Source organism: Gasterosteus aculeatus, chromosome 16 (genome assembly GCF_964276395.1).
Source record: "Gasterosteus aculeatus chromosome 16, fGasAcu3.hap1.1, whole genome shotgun sequence".
Taxonomy (NCBI): Eukaryota; Metazoa; Chordata; class Actinopteri; order Perciformes; family Gasterosteidae; genus Gasterosteus; species Gasterosteus aculeatus.
The window spans coordinates 8,086,971-8,107,527 of NC_135704.1; the positions used below are offsets into that span (position 1 = coordinate 8,086,971).

General features: G+C 45.4%; 2 protein-coding genes across 10 annotated transcripts; one reads left to right on the forward strand and one right to left on the reverse strand.

Annotated features, from left to right (window-relative positions):
* Positions 1-368: 368 nt before the first annotated feature.
* Positions 369-4,342, reverse strand: mpc2b (mitochondrial pyruvate carrier 2b). Its single transcript, XM_040202335.2, has 5 exons — positions 3,935-4,342; positions 2,553-2,593; positions 2,323-2,407; positions 1,883-1,994; positions 369-1,339 (listed from the first exon to the last, which is right to left on the reverse strand). Exons 1-5 carry the CDS (start codon positions 4,026-4,028, stop codon positions 1,291-1,293), a joined length of 381 nt encoding a protein of 126 aa, XP_040058269.1. The 5' UTR covers positions 4,029-4,342; the 3' UTR covers positions 369-1,290.
* dcaf6 (ddb1 and cul4 associated factor 6) lies at positions 4,326-20,403 on the forward strand. 9 transcript variants are annotated; one of them, XM_078090255.1, is made up of 22 exons: positions 4,326-5,814; positions 8,391-8,452; positions 9,340-9,432; positions 9,596-9,781; positions 9,871-9,984; positions 10,515-10,650; positions 11,183-11,394; positions 12,270-12,363; positions 12,804-12,923; positions 13,344-13,617; positions 13,648-13,721; positions 13,994-14,191; positions 15,281-15,340; positions 16,020-16,200; positions 16,676-16,785; positions 17,148-17,466; positions 17,634-17,675; positions 18,327-18,465; positions 18,624-18,780; positions 18,875-18,963; positions 19,592-19,697; positions 19,782-20,266. In XM_078090255.1, exons 1-22 carry the CDS (start codon positions 5,718-5,720, stop codon positions 19,838-19,840), a joined length of 2,922 nt encoding a protein of 973 aa, XP_077946381.1. In that variant the 5' UTR covers positions 4,326-5,717; the 3' UTR covers positions 19,841-20,266. The 9 variants fall into 9 exon arrangements, with proteins under 9 accessions (XP_077946381.1, XP_077946380.1, XP_077946383.1 ...); XM_078090254.1 differs by having other exon boundaries at positions 13,344-13,721; XM_078090257.1 differs by lacking the exon at positions 15,281-15,340 and having other exon boundaries at positions 13,344-13,721; positions 19,782-20,403.
* The last annotated feature ends 154 nt before the right edge of the window (positions 20,404-20,557 follow it).

A 20,557-nucleotide genomic window follows, 5' to 3' on the forward strand; every position in this document is an offset into this window, starting at 1 on the left:
TGGTCGTTCTGCTCTAAATCGGGTCAATTTCAAGACTACAAACACTGTTCGGTGAAACACTAGTTGGAGACGTGTGATTCGTCACCACAGAAGCTTTGCTGTTCTATAAAATGCTGAAGCAGTGAGGACTGATGGCTTAGTTTTCTATTGTAGCTCAATCAACATTTGCCCCTTTCACTCTGCAGTATACGTCCTGCTGGCTGTTACAAGTTGAAGCCAGGAGTGCAAAGATTCATGTGCTGTTTAGTCACCTCAGGACTGTGGGTCAAGAATTGTCCATGGTGGATGTTTCATGTCACTGCTCTGGTGCTGCCTGGGGAAGTAAGTACTAAACTGATCCACAGTTTAGTCACTTGAACTGAATCAGCTGCAGGTGTTAAACAGGATTTATTAATCTTTGACGACCATCAAAGTGCCATTTGTTCAAACAGTCGGCAGATAAAGGAGTATTGTAAAGTGACAGCAATTATTGCTAAGAGGTACAGTATGTTGGTAACGTGTCAGGGCAACATGTAAATGAGAACTATTCCTACACAAAATATAAAACATTTCTAGTAACTTTCAAAAGCACGGATTTTTAAAATGTTTAAAACTAAAATTTGAAAGCTGTTGGCAGGTCAGTGTTTGCTTTGTTGACTAAATCAATAAAAAGCTGCACAGGCTAAATACAAGCCATTGGTTTACATTTTCCTGACACACAATCAGAAATTAACAGCATCTTTCTATACAGTGTTAGCAAAAAATGAATCAAATGATTAATTATGACTCACAGATTAAAGCATTTCAAATGGAAGAAATTATTCCATGGTTATAAATGATTTAATCATCATTGAGATACAGATGCCACAACTGTTACCTGATTATAAATAAGTAAATAAAGATTAATTTGGAAACATTCCGCGTTCAACACACATCCAAGACTTACGCGCTTCTGGAAATCAATGCACGAGGTACCGATTGCTACACCTGAAGTATAAAGATGGACGAAGAAGAAAAAACCTCCCAACTAGTGCACGAGATAAAACAAATGGAAGAATTTACAATCATAAAAGTTGTTAAACAACTAATACTTGTGTGTTGGTGGCGATAATTCTTGAGTGTATGTTGACGAAGGCTCTGTTTGTTTTCTCTCTTACACCCTGAGGAGGTTTGAAACTCGAGAAGACGTGCACCTTCCCAACAGGCTTAAAGTGTGATCGAAGGATGGTTGTTATGGAGACGATGTGTGGAGATGATGGGAAGGGGCTGCTTTGTGTGACGTCTCCGTTCAGTCCACTGGGGGAGAAGCACTCAGGACTCTGCAGCCACTTGGACTTCTGCCTTCTGATCCTGTTTGTACCTGTCGAAAGGAGCAGATTGAACACATCAGAGAGATGTAATAGTGAACAAAGTGCCCGGGGAGAGGAGGGTGGGAGGGGGGCTTTGAATAGCAGAGGCTTTTGTGATCAGTCACATGATTTTCCCCTTTTCTCTGTGAGAAGTACAGATGAACTCCACACTCGATAAGCAGTTTGAACTTAACAGCTGCCGCACAAATCTCACTTGAGGTCGAGGCTTTTTTCGGACAACGCCCCACTTCCTTAATGTTATTTATTTACTATTTAGTATTTATTCTATGGAGTTCAACTGGGAAATGCTTCAACTCAGATCCCGACGGAGTTCAGTTAATGGTTGAAGCCGCAAACAAAAAGTACAGATGAAACACTGCTGTACGTTATACATTTACCACGTGTGTCCCTGGCGCTGCACTCAAACATTAACTGGCAGAGATCAAGGAATGCATTCACTCATCACACGCTCATTGTAACCGATCAGAGACAATGAGGACACTCCTACCGGGGAATTGACCGCGATAACATTTTGTTTTAAAAAAGGCACAAACCTCCAGATCCTGTAGAGCTGGGAGGATCCCGCGATGCCGAGGAAGAAGTTGACACAGAACAGGTTCCAGTTCTTGGGGGTTATGACTAACGAGTATCTGGACCAGACCAGGCCTGGTGGAACAAGGACAACAGGAAGTGCGGCGGTTATGCCCACTGAGGGTGAACCGGCGTGTGGACACTGTTCGTTTTGGCCAGAGAGCAACAGATAAGATCCGTTCGAAGACACACATTGCAAAAGCAGATGCATCAGATGACCTTTGGCACAGAGCGGTCCAAATCTCTCTGGTGACCAGATTGTTTGCAAAAGCGCTTGAATGCCTCGAGGCAGATAAATGACGGCCAGGTGACATCGACTTTGTTTTAAAACCGTGTACATTTTTGTTACAGAACAAGACTCCAGGGGCATGAAGGTTATTTCTTTAAATCTATTTCATCTCACCTGTGGCCGTCAGCACTGCAGACTGGGAGGTACTGAGCTTCTCCGCCGGTCGGGTCATATCAGCCAAACCGGCTCCAACCAGCCCCTGTGGAGGGTTAGTCAGTGTTCATTCACTGCATGTTGGGGGATCCGTTTGCATCGATAGTAAGGACACAACGGTGTGAGGTTAAGCCCTGAAAGTCTCTTAAAACCTCCAGTGTTGCACAGGAAAACAAACAAAAGGCACGTACCCATTTAAACACCGGTGCCCAGAAGAATACGGTTTTTGGACCTGAAAAGAAAGGGTAAAAAAAAAAAAAAACATGAAATGTGACCACCGTATTTTGTGTAATTCTTCAGTTTCTGGTTCTCCAATCAGCTGCGGTGTAACAGCGACATGGAGGCCTCACGGTGTCCAAACACACGCAAATAAAAGCTGCTGCTCTTGAATTGACCATCCTCGTATAAGAACCTGTTTGTAATACTGAAGAAAAGCTAAGGGGTATGAAGATGCGTCGTGAACATGAGCTGAAAAGTAGGACTTGTGTCACTGCAAAGCCGGCGCTGAGGGAGGCGACTTCAGTCGCCGCCCCTTTTTACCTGTTCAGAGTTGTCCTTGACCACCACAAGGTGCCCAGTGACGCCAGCAACTCCTTAATATCAGTAACAGTTCAAACGTGTGTGTTTAAGTTGTACTCGCAGAATAATGAAGACATTTGGTTTATTACGACACAGTCCCATGCAACGAATGCCACCTTCATGAAGGTGATAGTGTTCGACATCGGCTGTTTTTTTTAGTATCTTGGTATCATTGTTTGTTGTGCTGTTGAATTGCGTTGCGTTTAAGTGGGAAATGTGTCTACATTCATCAGTCTGCACAGTGTCCTCATAGGAAGTGTGTTGACAAAATATACCGTCATGAAGGTGAGATTTATCAGATTTAAGGCTGGTGTCTTACATTCTTTAGCTGGAGAAAGTTGTGGGCTCTCCTCTAAACTACAAATGTAATTGTATACGTTTTGAATCAGTAATAAGCAGAGACACAATAAATCCTCCAACTGTAACTTTTTCATTTTTTACATTTATTTTATCTTTACATATTCTGTGGCTTCGCTGCTGCAAAACAGAATGTGGCCTCTGGGAAACAATTCATGCTTAACTTAGTTATTAGTAACTTCAGTCCAATTAGAATTAATAGGACCATCATCGAAGTGTGAACACAAGATCCGATAAAAACTTTGTTTTTGTTATTCAAGTTGATATGACGACAATAACATGGCAACTGCGCTCGAAATTAAACCACATTTAGATGCGTTTTTCTTCCTAATCGCAATACTTTTGAACTCCCCTCAAATCCAGAACTTAATGCCCCATAAAGCAGCTTCGTTTTCAGCAGCCTGTGATTCAAACTGTCTGTGATAAACTGAGGATCGCGTTGAAAAACAACAACTTCAAACAGTCGTGCCACCAACAACAGACAAACAGGAGCTGCCGTTTGACCCTCTGCGTGAGATTCATCCGTAACAGCTGGATGGATCGTCCAACACATCCAAAACAGCTGGATGGACCCCTCATCGGTGAACAGCCCCGCGAGAGACACCCCGGACACCCAGAGGGGGGAACTCTACATTACCCGCCGGGTGGTTGTACAGAGGTCTCAGCTTGGCGGGCAGCATAAGCTCGATCTTGTCCAGGATCCGGTGGTAGTTCGCTCTCAGCGCAGCCATCGCTGTGACGTCTGATGTCCCGGTTGAAGTAATGACACGGAGCGGAACTTCAAGCTAGCTCGCTAAATGGTTAGCACGCTGTACGCTCGGCTTTGGTTAACGTCGGCCTCCGTGTATATGCGCGTAAGTTGTAAGATAAATAAAAGGCAGGTCGCGTGAAGGTTAAACGCCGCGCGAGGATGCTATTGTCCTACTATCGACCTTGGACCTGGACCACTATCTCCAGCGCGCTGCTAGCTTCAAAGGAGCATCTGACTGACCGACGCGACGAGGTGACTTTCCGTACGATGCAACCTACCGTGTGAGGGGCGGGGTTAGACGGGCCACCTGTTCTGATTGGTCGCCCTGGTCCCAACCCCAAAATGATTGGTTCGAAAATGAGTGTTTATTTTTTTGCCCGGCGTGTCCCAATGAATGACAGCGATTCACCAACTTTATTGAGAAAAATATAAACATATATTTCTTAACATCATAACCACGAGAGAGCTGTTTTTAAAGATGCTCTACCACCTTACTATACTATAGTTCGAATGTTATGCTCCAAATGTCACATTGTTGCTTATGTTTTATATTACATAGTTGATCAAAACTTTACATTGTCTAGATTGGCATTGTATACACAACAAAATGTTGCAACTGTACTCCTGAAAGACGTCTGTCCTCTGTTGCCAGCTATTTACACACAATCCTCTACGTATCAGATGTGAGAGGAGAGAGGTTCAAAGGTCATAGTTCCATTTTATAAGGTAGCTGCAGTCTGCGATGTGGAAGGCAGCTCCGTTTCACAAAAAAACAACACACGTGTTTTCCATTTGGCCCCGAACAGGTTAATCCGGTTATTAACTCGGCAACATATACTTTTTGTTAGTTTTCTTTCAAACTTTTAAATGGTGATTATCTGTATAACCAGCATGTTTACTTATGTTAAAGACAAGAGCTACAATATGAAACAGAGATTCAATTATATTTTAAATGCAACCCTTAAAAGTGATTTTTGAGGTTTTTTTTTAGGGAAGACTCTGATACCTCCAGTCTGAACAGTCTTGATGTATGAATTATTTTCCTATTTGGCATAAGATTATTTTTGGAACAATAAAACCCTTAAAATACATGTATTGAAATACATGAAGTTGTTGAATCAATCACACTGCCATTCAATATTCTAATTCTAGGAAAAATGGCCTCAGCAATCTGCAGCGCAATGTGGTATTGCCACTTTTAACTAATTTAAATATTTGAACACCTCTTCCACCACGACTCCACATCGTTTCCTTCATTCCAAGCTTTCCCCGTCCCCGCTCCTCCCGCCTGCTTCGCGGCTGAGTAAAAAAAAACGAGCGCTCCCTCTCAGTCAAAACACGTTGTTTATCGCGTTGTTTTGGACACAGCTGACCGCTGCCTGGCTAGAAGAAATAAACCTGCCTAGCCTAGCAGGACGGACAGTTAGCAGCGCAGAGAGCCGGAGGACGGTGTGGGTAGACTAGCGAGGACAGCGGGGACGGGGACAGCAGCGCGTCTTTCACCTCCAGCGATGCGGACGCGGAGCGTAGCAGCCGGCTAACATTAGCGCCGTCCCGACCCGCAGGGGACCGACGTCGATGGCACAGCCGATCGACGATCAAATAAAAGGCAACATCCACGGCAACGCGTTAGCTTGCGTTCAATGTTATTGTTAATTCAAACCGTCATATGGTCACAATGTCCTGGTCTGGAAACCTGGTTTGGGATGTAAACAAACGTCTGATTGGATACAACGAGCCGAACACCATCCGGACCAACTACTTGGGTAAGAACAAAACGACCCTCTCTGATGCTAACCCTCACCTGGGGGGATACGGCTGTTATTTCTCTAAATAAACACCGGTGACTCCGCGGTGCTGAATCGGATCCACTGACAGCGGATCTACCGAATAACGGAGATCTGCTAAGTTCTTCTTCTGTGGAGCAGCGAACATCTCTGTGCGTCTGAACAACAGCAGAGTCTGAACACTATGTTGATGAGGATTATTATTCTCTCTATACATATATATTATGTATATCATTCTTAATAGTGCTGCTTTTTATGATGTAATACATACGGAAAAAATAAAATTGATCTCCCTCATTCAGATGATCCATTGTTTTTGTAGAATTGTGGCATAGAATACATTTCTGTGGGTGAATTGTCATCTACAGACTCCATCATCATCTCTGTCTGTCTATACCTACCAGTCTTTCCATGTAACCGAACTGTAGATGTAATGTAGTAAAACGTGGGGATCATTCTAGTAAGCTATTCACAAAGAGGGGATGCGTTATGAAGTATATTTTGCGCTTTTCCAAAGTGATCATTAGAACCTCTGGAAACAACAACATTTTGTTTGGTGAGCAGCTGCGAACGGGCACAAGCAAAATGTAAAACATGCAGTAAATGGTGCAATATTTTTGAGGATATCAAGCCGGGGCATCAACACCCTGCCAGCCTGATTGTTGGATTTTTCCTCAAAGAAAGTGCCTACGGGGAATAAAGGAAGGCCGTTGCTCCGGCCCTAAACTTGGAGTAATCTACCAAACTTCACCGGTGTGAGTTAACCTGCAGCGATCCCACTCCTCATCCACACAGTTCTGTGTTTGGCTGCACGTGCGTGGACGGAGGGGAAACCGAGAGGTCCAGGAGGCCATTGTGGCCCCTCCATCGGACCTGACGGAGGTTGACTGAACATACGTAAGCCTGTGGAGGTGGGGCAGGTGCCACACAGGCTTAGTCAGCGCTGCATTTAGCTTGACGGAGATACGGTTGGAGCTGTTATTGTGTTATGGGTAGATGATACATGCAGTGATGTGGGGGTCAGAGCTCTTGTAGGATATATTTAGCTTCAATAGAGGAGGGAGGGGGGGACAAGCAGTGGTCTACATCGAGGACACTTCCGGGGAGGTTATGGATCACAGGGCTGTCTGTGAACTGAAGAGAGATTTAAGCAATAATAAGTTGGGTAAGATAGACAAAGCATTTTAATATTCGTGAAACTAGAAATAAAACAGCTGAATTCATTGACGCGCAGGTCTGGATGCACATTGCCTCGAAGCATATTCTGTAGTCTGTGTTTTTTGGCTCAATGAAGTTGCTACCTTTGCATTTTGATACTGTTCATTTTCACACCTTATTATTATTTGTATTAGTCCTTTTGACTGGGAGCTTCAGAGGAGCTTGTAGCTCATCCTTTGCGAATTCAGACTCGTTTTATTCCTGCAGCACTAATGAAACCTGTCGGTGCGAGTCAAAGATTGTAGCTTTTACAACTTTTTTTTTCTTTAACAAAAGAGAAAACATCTTTCCCACATACAACGAAGGAAAGTTATAGTAGTTATTACATGACAGTAGTTCTGCATGCAGCTATGTTCAGTATGTCTGGTAATAACCAGAATAGTACATTGTTTTTGTAGGTAGAATACAAGAAATCAACACACTTTAATTATTTTCTCTTTAACAATCTGAAACTGTGTGCAATTAACACACAATAAAGATGTATTTGCAAATTACAAGGTAATACAGAATGTGATATTGTATTATAACTTAATGTAATAATTTATGTTTTGTATCTCTTTGTTAGTAAATGAGATTTGCCATCCTCTTTTAAAAAAAATAAAGCCAAACACTGACAAAGAGACGTATTTATCTAGATAATATTGATAATAAATATAAAACATTAAGTGCACAATCATAACTTTAAACAAAGAGCAGCTAGATGAAGCTGTTGTTGTGGTTTCTCTGTTTCACGTACAAGCATTTTGTCATTTTTGTCAGCCAAGAACACCTCCTCTGTTTAGCGTTGTGCGTTGCATTGTGGGAGAATTGTGTCAACGGCGCACTCGTAGGTTTTTACTGGAGTCTGGAGGCTGAGCGTCCTTAAGAACTCTGCATTGTCTCTTTAACAATGTGAACGACGAGACGGAAGCTGTTTAGAGTCGGCGTCTCACATGTGGTGAGAAGTATCACAAAATAACTTGCTCATGATGAGTTCCAACGGTTTGCAGCAAAGGACTCTGAGAATTGGGACTTTAATATGTGACAAATCACTCCACTGTGAAGACAAACTACTTATTGTTTGAGTTAACGCTGGAAAAGAAACCATCAGCATCATCACACTACTCCTGCCATTTATACGGTTTTACCAGTTGGTGCAGGGAAGGCTTTTTCTGCACGAATAATACATTCAAATAATACATTCACATATTTTAAACCAGTTTACAAAGCTTCGGTTGCATGTAACTAGAGTGAAGATGGATGCACAGATGATCGATGGAGCTGGTGTTCAATAACATAATAAATAAATCCTGTGAACTTGTCTTTGTTTTACAGTTGTGCTCTTTCTCTTTTTACAGGCAGAAGAGAATTTGTTCAAAGACTTAAACTTGAAGGGACGCTGAATGTACACGATGGCTGCGTAAGTGCCCCTGATTCGTTCTCTTTTTTTCTCCATTTGTTTTCAATAGAACATAAATCTTTGTTTCACCTTGAAAAGAAAGACCTCTTCATGTGTTCCCCTCGGTCCGTGAGTGAGGCCTGAGTTTGTGACTGAGAGCAGTTCTTTGACTCCGGGCCAGGTGGTTAATACCTCTGAGAAACCCGACGCTGCCACGACAGTCACACGTCCTGTCACACTGTCGGCCCGGACGTCAGTCCTGACGCGGCGCCACAACAACACTTTTTTTTTTTTACTTGTATGTTATGAATATGTCAGCTGTCCTTTTAGTGTAGAGATATATTTGCTATTATAAAACGATAACGTGTAAATGGGACTTTCGTTGGAACTGTTACTGCAGATAGATACTGATATCTATAGATACATACATGAATAAAAACAGGAAAAGTCACCCCCTGCGTTTAGATCGTTTTGAGATGGAGCCCTGTGTCGGGTGGGCCGGATGTGGTAAAGGGGCGTGCAGGCGGTGTAATTTCCCTGATTGCAGCAGGGTGAGTCTGGAGGACTAAACTCTGAAGCTGCGACAAGCGGGTGTGAATGAAATATCGACCCACAGATCGACAGCGGAAGCTCTTGTGCTCCGCTTTGGATCCACGGATGAATCGCTGATAAATGAAACGTGTGAACAGGATTCTGCGGTTATTTCAGTCAGTTTTCCAGCTGGTGAACAAACCGCTGTCTAGTGTCATTGATCCTCTGGTCGCATTATCCCAGAGGCAAAGGGACCCTTTTCTAACCATTTTTTTTCTCTTCAAAACAATGAATCAACTCATCCCTTTGTCACTATGTCAATTGCAAAGTTAACATCTGTATCTTTGCATAATCAGATGTATTAACTCTCCCCTCAGGTCAACACGATATCCTGGAACGACACGGGTGAATATCTCCTGTCGGGTTCAGACGACACCTTTTTGGTCATCTCCAACCCGTACAACAAAAAGGTATCATAGATGAAGAAGCACAAAAGTATTTTCTATGTACCTACAACGTCTCATAGCGACTTGTCTTTGCTATCAGCGATTCAAGTCCCTTCTCGAAGCGGTGGCGCTCTGTGTGTTTGGGACCTGAGAACATGTGACCGTTTTTCATTTTCTCTCCCTCCAGGTCAAGAAGTCCATCCGCTCGGGCCATCGGGCGAACATCTTCAGCGCCAAGTTCATGCCCCACACTAACGATCAGGAGATCGTGTCCTGCTCCGGAGACGGCATCATCTACTACACCAACACGGAGAAGAGTCCCGAGCACAACCGGCAGTGTCAGTTCACCTGCCACTACGGAACGGCCTACGAGGTACCGGGCGAGAGGGACGCGCGGCGCACACGCCTTTCTGCCTCACTGGTTCCGTCTCCTAACCCGGGCCGCTGTTTTTCTTCCGTCAGATTATGACGGTACCAAATGACCCCTACACGTTTCTGTCGTGCGGGGAGGACGGCACGGTGCGGTGGTTCGACCTCCGCACGAAGACCAGCTGCACTAAAGAAGACTGCAAAGATGTACGGTGACGCTGGTTATTTGGTCATCTCTCTTTTTATTTTACTTTTTTATTCTTTTATTTATTTTTTGTTTTGTAGAATGTTTAATACATCACGTGTGTGTTTTAAAGAAGATGAATAATATTATTAATGCATATTTATATGCATTCTACACTATGTAAGGTCATGCAGATAAACAGTTTGCTTGGCTTCAGGCCAGCGTGTGCCTGTGTGCGTGCGAGACAAGCGCTGCCCTGTAGATTGCGTTGCATCTCGTATTCCCCGCTGGGGATCATTGCCTGGGACCTCAGCCCTCCCGTGTCGCCTCGCTCTTAATTACCCCACAAGCCTTTGCATATTTTCAAGTCAAAATCCACAACTGGAAAATATCAAATGGAGCGGAAATATTTTTCTTCTTTTTATTGTTGACCTTTGGCGGCCCTATTTTTCTGTTTACCTGTAAATAATTATTTCATTCAAAACGCCACCGGTGTTGCTTGTCACATTAGCGTCCGTCCATAATTTGGCTTGTTTCTTTCTCTTGACTCCAGGACATTCTGATAAACTGTCGGCGGGCAGCGACCTCCATATCCATCTCCCCTCTGGTGCCGTACTACCTGGCCGTCGGCTGCTCCGACAGCTCGGTGCGGATCTACGACAGGCGCATGCTGGGCACCAGAGCCACAGGTAAACACCACCCGCTCGCCTGAGGGGGGTTTGGACTTGCATCACTTTAGGACAACGTGTGCCATGGATGGATGGAGGGAAGGAAGCCGGTTGGAGTGGCTCCTCTCTTGGTTTTTAGTTAGATCTTTACATAAATATTTCTGAAAAGCTCCAGACTTCTTGAATTCATTAGAAAAATTGTTTATTGAGCAGCCTTTTGTACACAATGTTTTTTTTCTACGCAGCTGTTGAGAAAAAGTAATGATTAGATAAACAATAGTTTAGAAAGGGTTTATCTGTATAGAAAAGGTCCTTTTAGATAACAAAATAAGATAATAAAAAATACATTTAGTTCTTTTTTTTGGTATTTTTCTATTCCATGCCATTGTAAATGTAATTTTATGTTATTGGGGATGTCAAATTGATACAAATTAAATTATTTGTAACCTCTCTTCACTTAACAGACCATACAAAAGCAATCCAGCAGAATATTTTCTTGAAACTCATCCATCAGCCATCCGGCGATTCTCTTTTCTTTTTTTTTCGTCCGCAGGTAACTACATGGGCCGGGGGACGACGGGCATGTGCGTGAGGTTTGTTCCCGCTCACCTGTCCAACAAGTCGTGTCGCGTGACCTCTCTCTGCTACAGCGAGGACGGTCAGGAGGTGCTGGTCAGCTACTCCTCCGATTACATCTACCTGTTCGATCCCAAAGATGACCAGGCCCGAGAGCTGAAGGGCCCGTCGGAGGAGAGGAGGGAGGAGGTGAGCAGCCAACATGAAAGCAGGGGGGGGGGTCATGCCATGAAACTCGATTCAGACATTGGTGTAATACATTTTCCGTGGTCCTCTGACTCTCAACTGGTGACATTCCCGTCACCTCAGCTGTCGTGCTGATGAGCGAATGCAAGACAGTGAAAAGGCTCAATGGGTTCTACTTTAAAAATACTGTTAAAAAGTATTAAATGTGTCATCTTATCTGGTAGTGTGAGCATCTAGTCTTTTTCTTCTTGCTCTTTGCGTGCGTCTCACGGTGCCGGTGCTTGAGAGCCTCGCTCAGCTGCGTCGAGATGCAACCGACACACACATTCCTTTCCAAATACAGCCACCGACGCAGGCAGCTACCCTCCAAAATAGTTTGGGTTGAGGCGGAGGGGACAGCCAAGGGAAAGTCCCCTCCCCCCATACCCCACCCCTCCACCCCTCCACCCCCGGCCTTTCCCTCCACCTGTAAGCTGATTCATTTCAAGTATGTTGCTCTCTGATGTGTTATTCTACGCTCTCTCTCTCTCTCTCTCTCTCTCTCTCTCTCTGTTTGTCACCACCTCCAGCCCACAATCACACCCGAGGACGTTTCCGGAGTGAAGCAGTTGATAGCCTTAGAAAAAAGGGGCTCTTAGTGCACTATTTCTGGCTCTCGGCCTGTTGCCCTGTAAAGAGAGCCAGGGGACTGGAAAGTGGAGGCAACCTCAGTTGTGCAGCCAGAGAGGGGGGAGGTGGGGGGGAGGGGGGGCACTCTAAAGAGGACACTGACAGAGACGAGCAGTGTTTTGCTTTGGCAGCGGAGCTATTTTTGACCATGCTTTGACTGACAAACTGCTAATCTTTCTCTGTGTGTGTGTGTGTGTGTGTTTCCACAGCTGAGGCAGCCTCCGGTGAAGCGTCTGCGTCTACGAGGTGACTGGTCTGACACTGGACCCCGAGCTCGCCCAGAGAGCGAGAGGGAGAGGGACGGTAAGATCACAGCCGTCTGCACGGCAGGCGACGCGCATGTGCTCCCGCTCGTTGGGTTCAGAGCTGAGGTCTGTAGCTACGGATCGGACCTCCGAGACGCCCGCCCACTTGTTATGAATGTGTTAGCCACGCATTATTTATGCCATTTAGATTCATTCCTCGATCCCTATTCATAACAAATAAAGTGATTACGAAATTACGGTTCCTGCAAGGCAGCAAAATCACAGCAGAAAAATAGTTTCCGTTCTCATGAAAGCTTTTATTGAACAATGCAACCTTTTAATTGAATCAATTATCATCACAATTATCAGAATTGTCCAAATTGCAAAACATGAATCTGATCCACTGAATCTACCGTCCCATTTCTTTTCATGAGAGTTGCGTTATGACATCGCTGTCATGTTTGTGTGCACCCGTGATCACTTGTGTCTGTGCTGCAGGTGAGCAGAGCCCCAACGTGTCTCTGATGCAGAGGATGTCGGACATGTTGTCCCGCTGGTTCGAGGAGGCCAGCGAGGCTCAGAGCAGCAGAGGAACTCGGCCTCAGACGCGACCCAGAGGTGAGACATTGAACGGGGCTCGGACACAAAAAGTTTAGATTTTTACTCAAATAAATAAAAATAAGTATTAAGCGGACATCTTCCAATTCTCTTAAAAAATATATATATCTAAGTACTGCTGTTTAATTACTGATATTTACTTATTGAAGACAGTTTGGGGTTATTATTTTAACTGTGCTGTAAGCTAGCGTTAGTTGTTACAGAAAAGGCTTTTCCACTGTCTTGTTACTATAACTGTCACATTTACAGTGAGGTGGATCGATAGATGGATAATGCCAAGCACTAGGTGTTTTACCTGAACTACTTGTATGTATCAATAGTTCAATATTTTAAATAATTTCATGTAGATTTTATATTACATAATATCAGTTCATCCTGAAGATTGTTGACTGTCTATTTATTCTCTTGTTTACGGAATAGCCATCGGTCCTGAAGGAGCGTCGACTACTCCAGCTGCCGCCGCCACCGGCTCCAGCGTCCCCGAGAGGCCCGTGGGGTCGATACCAGCCGCTCCTGACGCCACCGCCGCCGCCGTCCGTGAATCCGCCTCCTCTTCGTCCTCAGGGTCGTCGTCAACGGTCACAGCAGTTCCTCCTTCCAGCTCTTCTTCAGTGGAGAACTCGGCTCCTTCCTCCTCCCCCCTCGCCTCCTCGCCTGACTCGGAGCAGAGTGGTCAGGCCGCTGCGCCCGTGACCTCCGCGCCCGTGACCTCCGCGCCCGTGACCTCCGCGCCCGTGACCTCCGCGCCTGTGACCTCCGCGCCTGCACCTACGTCGACCTCAGAACCCGCGCTCTCCGGTGAGAAAACCATGCACACAACTGTCCCAGCTGTTGACTTACTCCTCAGTCCAGTGAGTAGGCGTCCTTATATCAGCTGTGTGTGTGTGTGTGTCGGAGCCACTCCACTCAAGCAGCAGCCTCACGTCACTTTCTGTTCTGCAGCATCCTGTTGTCCTCTTCCCCTCTTTCTTTATTTACTTGACTTTTATTTACCTGACTTTCCGCCCCCCCCCCCATCATTCCTCTAATCGTGCATTCCCTCTGCCTCTCCTCCTCTGCCTCTCTGTCAGAGTACGGTCCTCATCGGCTGCCCATAAGTTTAGTGTGTAGGCGTTTGCAGAGGCTGCTGCGGCTGGCCGACCCCCCGGGACAGGGTCAGCGCGCCGCCCGCTCTTCTCCTCCTTCTTCCTCCTCCTCCTCTCCTGCAGCCACTGAGAGGCAGTCACAGGGAGCTGCCACTACTGCCGCTGAGACGCAACCCCTCACAGGTTACCCTCCCCTCCGAGCTGCCCCTCCTATGCAGGACAGGCGGACATGTGGTGTTTCTAGAGACAGTTGGGCTGCAGAAAGACCCGGCTTTGATAAAACTGACCACTAATCTCTCGGTGATCCTCTTTCCATTCCCCCCCATGATGCACCTTGTACTGATTAACCTCTGTAGGCGTCGCTGTGTCGCCTCTCCACTGTTTGCTCAGCCCCTCCCTCACTAACGCTCTCACTTCATCGCTCCACCTGTTGCTTGAGTTTTCACCAGAGTGGCAACAGGATGAGACTCTGCTTTGGATCATGTGATGTTCACCCATTTAAAAAAAAAAAAAAAGAGAAAGACTGATCGGCTCTCTAGACCAGCGGCCCCCAACCCTTTTTTGCCACACGGACCGTTTTTATGTTCGACAATATTTTTGCCGTGCGCAGCGAGTAGTGGACAATTGCATAAGGTGAAAAACAACACTTGGGAAATATGTCAAGAGGGACGAGCGCACGTAATTAGGAGAGAATCTGGTCAATTTTCCAAATAAAACATTTGGGTTGGGGACCCCCGCTCTAGACTTGATTCTCTATGGTTTGATCCGTGTAGTAAAACTAAAGCTCTGAGTCTTACGCTGAAGTGATTTGTTCATCTCATGCATGTAACGGGCTTCATTGGACGTCCAAGACCAACTCATTAGTTAACTGTTTGCATTCTTTATGTTAATAATCGGGTTGCACTGATGACATGTAGGCTTTTGTTTGGCTGTCACGTGTCATCACTAATACGACGTATTTCAACAATATTTTCGAGAGGTCTGAATTATTTACACACCTTTTTCAAAAACAAAAATGTTTATAAACATAAAAATGTATTATTATGTTTGCATTTCCCTTGTGGGTTCTCACAGTGAGCTGGATGGTTATTGTAACATTGCAGGGATTAATAACTTACAGCAGGACGTGCAGTGAGCATGAACGACAGCTTCTCCTGCTTGGCCTTGGGATGGATTTCAACCCGACGCTTTTAACCCCTCGTGCGCCTTGACTCTGAGCCTTCAGGTGTGACGTCCCTGTCCGATGTTTAGTGGGTCTCATTTGTGTTCCAGATTCCCCCTCGTCTGTGGTAAACAAACAGCTGGGATCCATGACTCTTGATGAACAGCAGGGTGCGTCCCCCCCCCCCCCCCCCCCCCTCCCCTTTGTTCTTCCCTGCCACGTGCTTTTCTTCTTCACCCTCCTTCATAAAACCCCAACACTTTCTCTCAACCCTCCGCCCAGTCTGTCCTGTGTTGTTTTCATGCCTCGTATTTCTCTCCATACACTACTTTACTTTCCCATCATCTATCCAGAGTAAGTGTATAATAAGAATAATCAAGGGAATCAAAATCTCTTTTTAGTTTGCTAGTGGACATTCATCATGAGATAATGTGACATTATATTATTGACATGTTGATAAGTAACAATTCTACGTATCTATGTGTTACATTTTGATTTACAATGTTAAGTTAAACCTGGTGTTGCCTTACACATGGTGGAATGACCCGAGTCTCAGTCTCCACACAGTGAGGCCAACAGCTTCCAAATGAACACTCTGTATTGGCTGAGCATTAGTTTGTGTCTTGTAGCTGGCGATAGTTCACCTTTGTCTGCCCTGTAAATGTCCGCTGCATGTTTGCGTGGTTTCTCAGTGAGAAGCAGTCTTGCAGCAGACGGCGGCATGTTGCTAGTGGGCCTTTCAAACAACCAACAACAACATATATACTAAACTATGTACGACATTACGACTATGTACGCTGAGATACCAGCAGAACTGATTTACAGTGAATCCTTTGCCCGTGTGTGCAGAAGCCGCAGGTTCACGTCCCGATCCAGCTGTTTCTGCACCAGTCAGCACCAGCGCACCCACCACCTCCACCAGCGTGGCCGGCACCAGTCGACCCAGTGGCGCAGAGCCAGTCCTCAGCCTCCACTACAGCTCAGAGGGGACCACCACCAGCACCATCAAGCTGGACTTCACCGATGAGTGGTGAGGGATTTGAGTGCAAGGCGATAAAAGACCGATTGAAATAAGTGTTTGTATAGTTGCCCTTTTATCCGTGAAGCATGTGATAATGGACCCCTTCAGCAAGGCGATTAGGTGGGGTGGGGGCCATAATGAGGCAATTGAATTCAAACAGAAAGCAGGCATCAAAGCAGGCGCCAACCTACGATTCTGAAAAGTGAAGCCAATGCAAGCGCCATAAATGTGTATTCTTTCAGATAACCAGCAGGGGGCGGCGACTCTGTTTGCAAAAATAAGTGATTGTATGAAAGTCCATGAGACGTGGGGCCGTACTTCTCACTTGCTTTTTTACCACAGTAAATCAAGTTTATGGTCTAAGTCGCTAGATTCAATGCAGCATTTAGTAAACTATGGTCCCTGATATTTTCCCACATAAATCAAACATGAAGCATGGTGAATATTTGTTACTCTCAGTCACTGTCTCAATCTTCCTCCACAGGAGCAGTAGCACATCCAGCTCAATGGGGAGTGGAGGTCCCAAAGCATCGGAGGCCGTGGCCATCCAGAGCAGAGAGACTCTGTTGGCGGAGAGTTCGGTGTCGGAGCAACGTGAGTCCTTCGTCATCAGGAGACCTGCTCTGACACAACAGGAAATCAAATTAGAAAAAGTCACTTGCGGAAAAGCTATGCTGTCAAAGAGGCCAGCGAGTTTCGCATTTTTAGCTTTTTCCCAGTGCTGATGGCTGTGTTCCTAATGTTTGATTTGGAGAAACTCCACTGAAGACACAACGTCATCACTATCATGACAACAACAAATCTTCAAATTCATTGGTGCAAACAATGGAGAGCGACGCTGTAATAACACAGGACTTGCACTCTCTCACCTTTTTAATCAGCAAGAAAATGAATATGAAATGCACACAAACGCTCCTACAAGTCCCACGTGTAGCCGTGTGTTTTCCCCCCTTCAGCTCCGCCCGCGTCCTCGGGGCAGCAGAGCGTCCAGGCCGCCTCCACGGAGGCGCCCTGCAGCGCCTCCTGCTCGGGGGCCCTGGGCAGCTCGGCGGCGGGCTCCTCTCGGGGGGGCGCCGTGGCCCCGCCACCGCCGGCGGAAAGGAGCCAGCCGGAGGGCAGCGAGGACGCGTCGGGAGGCTGCAGGAGAGCGGAGCCGAGGGGGGGGGAGGAGGAGGAGGGCCAGAGTCAGCCCGCACGGGGCCACCAGGACTCCGACGACAGCGACGACGATCCCATCCTCATCCCGTCCACGAGGTTCAGAGGTCAGGGACAGAGGTACGCCAGACCGCTCCCCTTTCAGCTCACCCGCTGCAAGCAGCAGAAACACCCTAATTTATTTGAATGCAGGTTAATTAAATCTGTGATTGTTTGTCACTTTTAACGGGAGGATATTTTGATTCCTTTGTGATGCCTTCCCGTTGACTGTTTTACTACAAATATAGATTAAATTCCAGAGGATCTGCAGTAGGAGATAGGATGATCAGGTAAAGTGTTTGCACTAAAACCATCTAACCTCCCAGGTGTGTGCCATGCAGCAGAGCATTGCAACTCTACAGCATAACGTGATAAAGAAAAGCGTTTCGTTGCTTTGGTCATTTCACTCACAAAGAACTAACACACACACACACACACGGCTGACGGCAGCGTGAGAGTGACGTGCATGTGATGTCTGACTCAGCGGAGAGCGGAGCAGCAGCAGAACGGCCGCATTTTGAAGATGTTGTACTGGAGAGATGAATGATCGAAGAAAGTGTGCATGAAGGAAAATAGTCGGACAAATAGATTTTTGATCTGGAGGTGGCAGATTATTTTTTCTTTCCGACTAGTGTTCTACGTGCACAGTGTTGATTCCACTTAGTGACGCCACCGTTGTTAGTGCACAAGACTTTGCACAAACAACAATATAAGGAGCTTGATTCAGTTATGATTTAATTTGCCTTTAAGTGGCCGCTTTTCAGCTTGGAGTTTGTCATTTGGTTGAATGGATTTTTATCGCCACAAATTTCACTCAAGATTCAAAGCATGAGTTCATCAGCATCAGAGGCAGCATGGGTTTGTGATTCTTTTGTTTTTTTCTTCTTCTTTTGTTTGCTTACTTTATGATCTCATGTATGGTTTTGGTTTTTGTTTTACAGACGCTCAGCCGCCGCTCGGATCCAGGAGCTGTTTCGCAGGAGGAAAGAACGAAGGGAGATGGAGGAGAGCGAGACGCAGAATATCAGGAGACCCTCAGTGAAGATGGTGTACAAAGGCCACCGCAACTCCAGGACAATGGTACACCTCCATCTCATATACTGTAGAGACCTCTTGAAATACGTGCTTTATCTAATAGGTTGAATTGATCCCACTCTGTGTGTTCACTATGAACCTGGGAGGCCGACAGCTTAGCACAAAATGAGGGGCGGTTTCTTTTAACGGTGTCTTTTGTGCAGATAAAGGAGTCCTGTTTTTGGGGCAACAACTTTGTAATGAGCGGCTCAGACTGCGGCCACATCTTTGTCTGGGACAGACACACAGCGGAGCACCTCATGCTGCTGGAAGCCGACAACCACGTGGTGAACTGCCTGCAGCCGCACCCATACGACCCCAGTGAGTCGTCTCGTCTGACCCCGCCCCTCTCCGCCTCAGGTGATCAGACGATTTTACGGAGTATAGTAATGTTTATTCTTGTGGTCTTTTTCAGTTCTGGCATCTTCAGGGATTGACTACGATATCAAGATTTGGTCGCCACTGGAACAGTCGGCATCGTTCAACAGAGTCCTGGCCAATGAGGTACGACAGTGGACTGATCGGTTAATTGATTAAAATGTGTGCGTTTCACATAACCGACACAATGGATGTGTCTGTTAAGGAAGGAACGGTTTACTTTTCTATTGATTCCCCCCCAAAAAGATAACTGATGGGTTCTTCTGTAAGAGTATTTGTAGCTGTTCTTAAACAATCTCCTTCTTTGGGTATTTAACTTGAAGTGTAAATAGTAGTAAAACAGCTTAATTTTTTATTGATTTTCCCACCACAAAAAAGATAACTGAACTATCCTCCCCCGAACAAACCCACCTCTCTGGGCAAGATGTAACACATTTCTACTCTTTTGCACAGAATTAATGTTTGGTAGTGGGCATGAAGTACCAATCAAAATTTTGGACACTTTCTCCTCCATTGAATAAGAAAGCGTGTCCAAACTTTTGACTGGTCCTGAATGACGTAGCAATATGCTAACTAGTGTACTTAAACAGTCAAACCCGTTTAGGTTATATTATATTTTCAAATAGCAGACGTCTTAAGCACAGGGGCCAATGGAAAAAATGACATTGATGTTTCAGTCAGAACGGTTTTCCCTTTAAGTCGATTTCAACTTCCATCACACTCGCTCTTCGTCTTCGCCATCTTTCCTTTCAAGGTAATAACTCGGAACGAGCTGATGCTCGAGGAAACCAGGAACACAATCACAGTCCCGGCCTCGTTCATGCTCCGAATGCTGGCCTCCCTTAATCACATCAGATCAGGTACACCATTGGTTTGAACGTTGGTGCCTGTGGAAAGACGGGCAGGACGGACACTGAACACTCACCTTTTTTGCCCTCCTGCAGATCGACTAGAAGGCGATCGCTCCGAAGGTTCAGGACAGGAAAATGAGGACGAGCAGTAGCCCGCTGGCATTTTACTTTAAATAACTTTCTTCTCGCTGTATAGCACTTGAAAAGGAAAAAAGAAAAAAAAAGATTTGTACAAGTATAGTGTAGAATATTTCCTTTTGAAAATTAGTGTAATTTCTAGCCCCGTGTTTTTTTAAGATGACTTTCTTACTGATGTTTCTGTATGAGGATAAAGTACATCTGTGTGAATGCAAAAGGCAACGTCAGTATATATATATATATATATATATATGCGTGAGAATAATGGTGGCTGGTGTGTAAGGATGTTACGTGCAATATTATTTTGTTAGGAGAAAGTGAGCTTTGATCAGTGTTAATGTGTGACATTTTGAATTTGTAGCACAAAGCTAAGAAATGTCGATGTGCTGCTCCAGCAGCGCCGCATGTAAACAAGGACTTTAAGTAAAAACATACTTGGAGATTGCTTTAATTTTATTGTTGGAGAGAAACAAAGCTGTGATTCTTCTATCCAAAAGGGAGATGTCAATACAGTAAATCTTTTACAGGATTTTGAAATAAAATAGCTGGAAAATGAAGCTTAAGACTGTTCAACAAACTAAAATCCCTTTTGAATTTTTGACTGCAGAAACTCCTCAGCAGCTGCACCTTTTGTAGCAGCTAATGTAGCCTCGAACCATTAGCATCAAGTAGCAATGAGGAATGATCTGCAGGTTGAAGGAAGCAGTGAGCCGGATCAGTCTGGACGACCT

Bases quoted from the DNA above. Each gene is read 5' to 3' on its own strand.
- mpc2b (XM_040202335.2), bottom strand. From the start codon at position 4,028: ATGGCTGCGCTGAGAGCGAACTACCACCGGATCCTGGACAAGATCGAG. The intron at 2,594-3,934 runs GTAATGTAGAGT...CTTTCTTTTCAG, and splicing joins TCTGTACAACCACCCGGCGG to GTCCAAAAACCGTATTCTTC. The intron at 1,340-1,882 runs GTTTGTGCCTTT...TCCTTTCGACAG, and splicing joins CAGCTCTACAGGATCTGGAG to GTACAAACAGGATCAGAAGG.
- dcaf6 (XM_078090254.1), top strand. From the start codon at position 5,718: ATGGTCACAATGTCCTGGTCTGGAAACCTGGTTTGGGATGTAAACAAA. The intron at 8,453-9,339 runs GTAAGTGCCCCT...CTCTCCCCTCAG, and splicing joins TGAATGTACACGATGGCTGC to GTCAACACGATATCCTGGAA. The intron at 16,201-16,675 runs GTGAGGGATTTG...CTTCCTCCACAG, and splicing joins CTGGACTTCACCGATGAGTG to GAGCAGTAGCACATCCAGCT.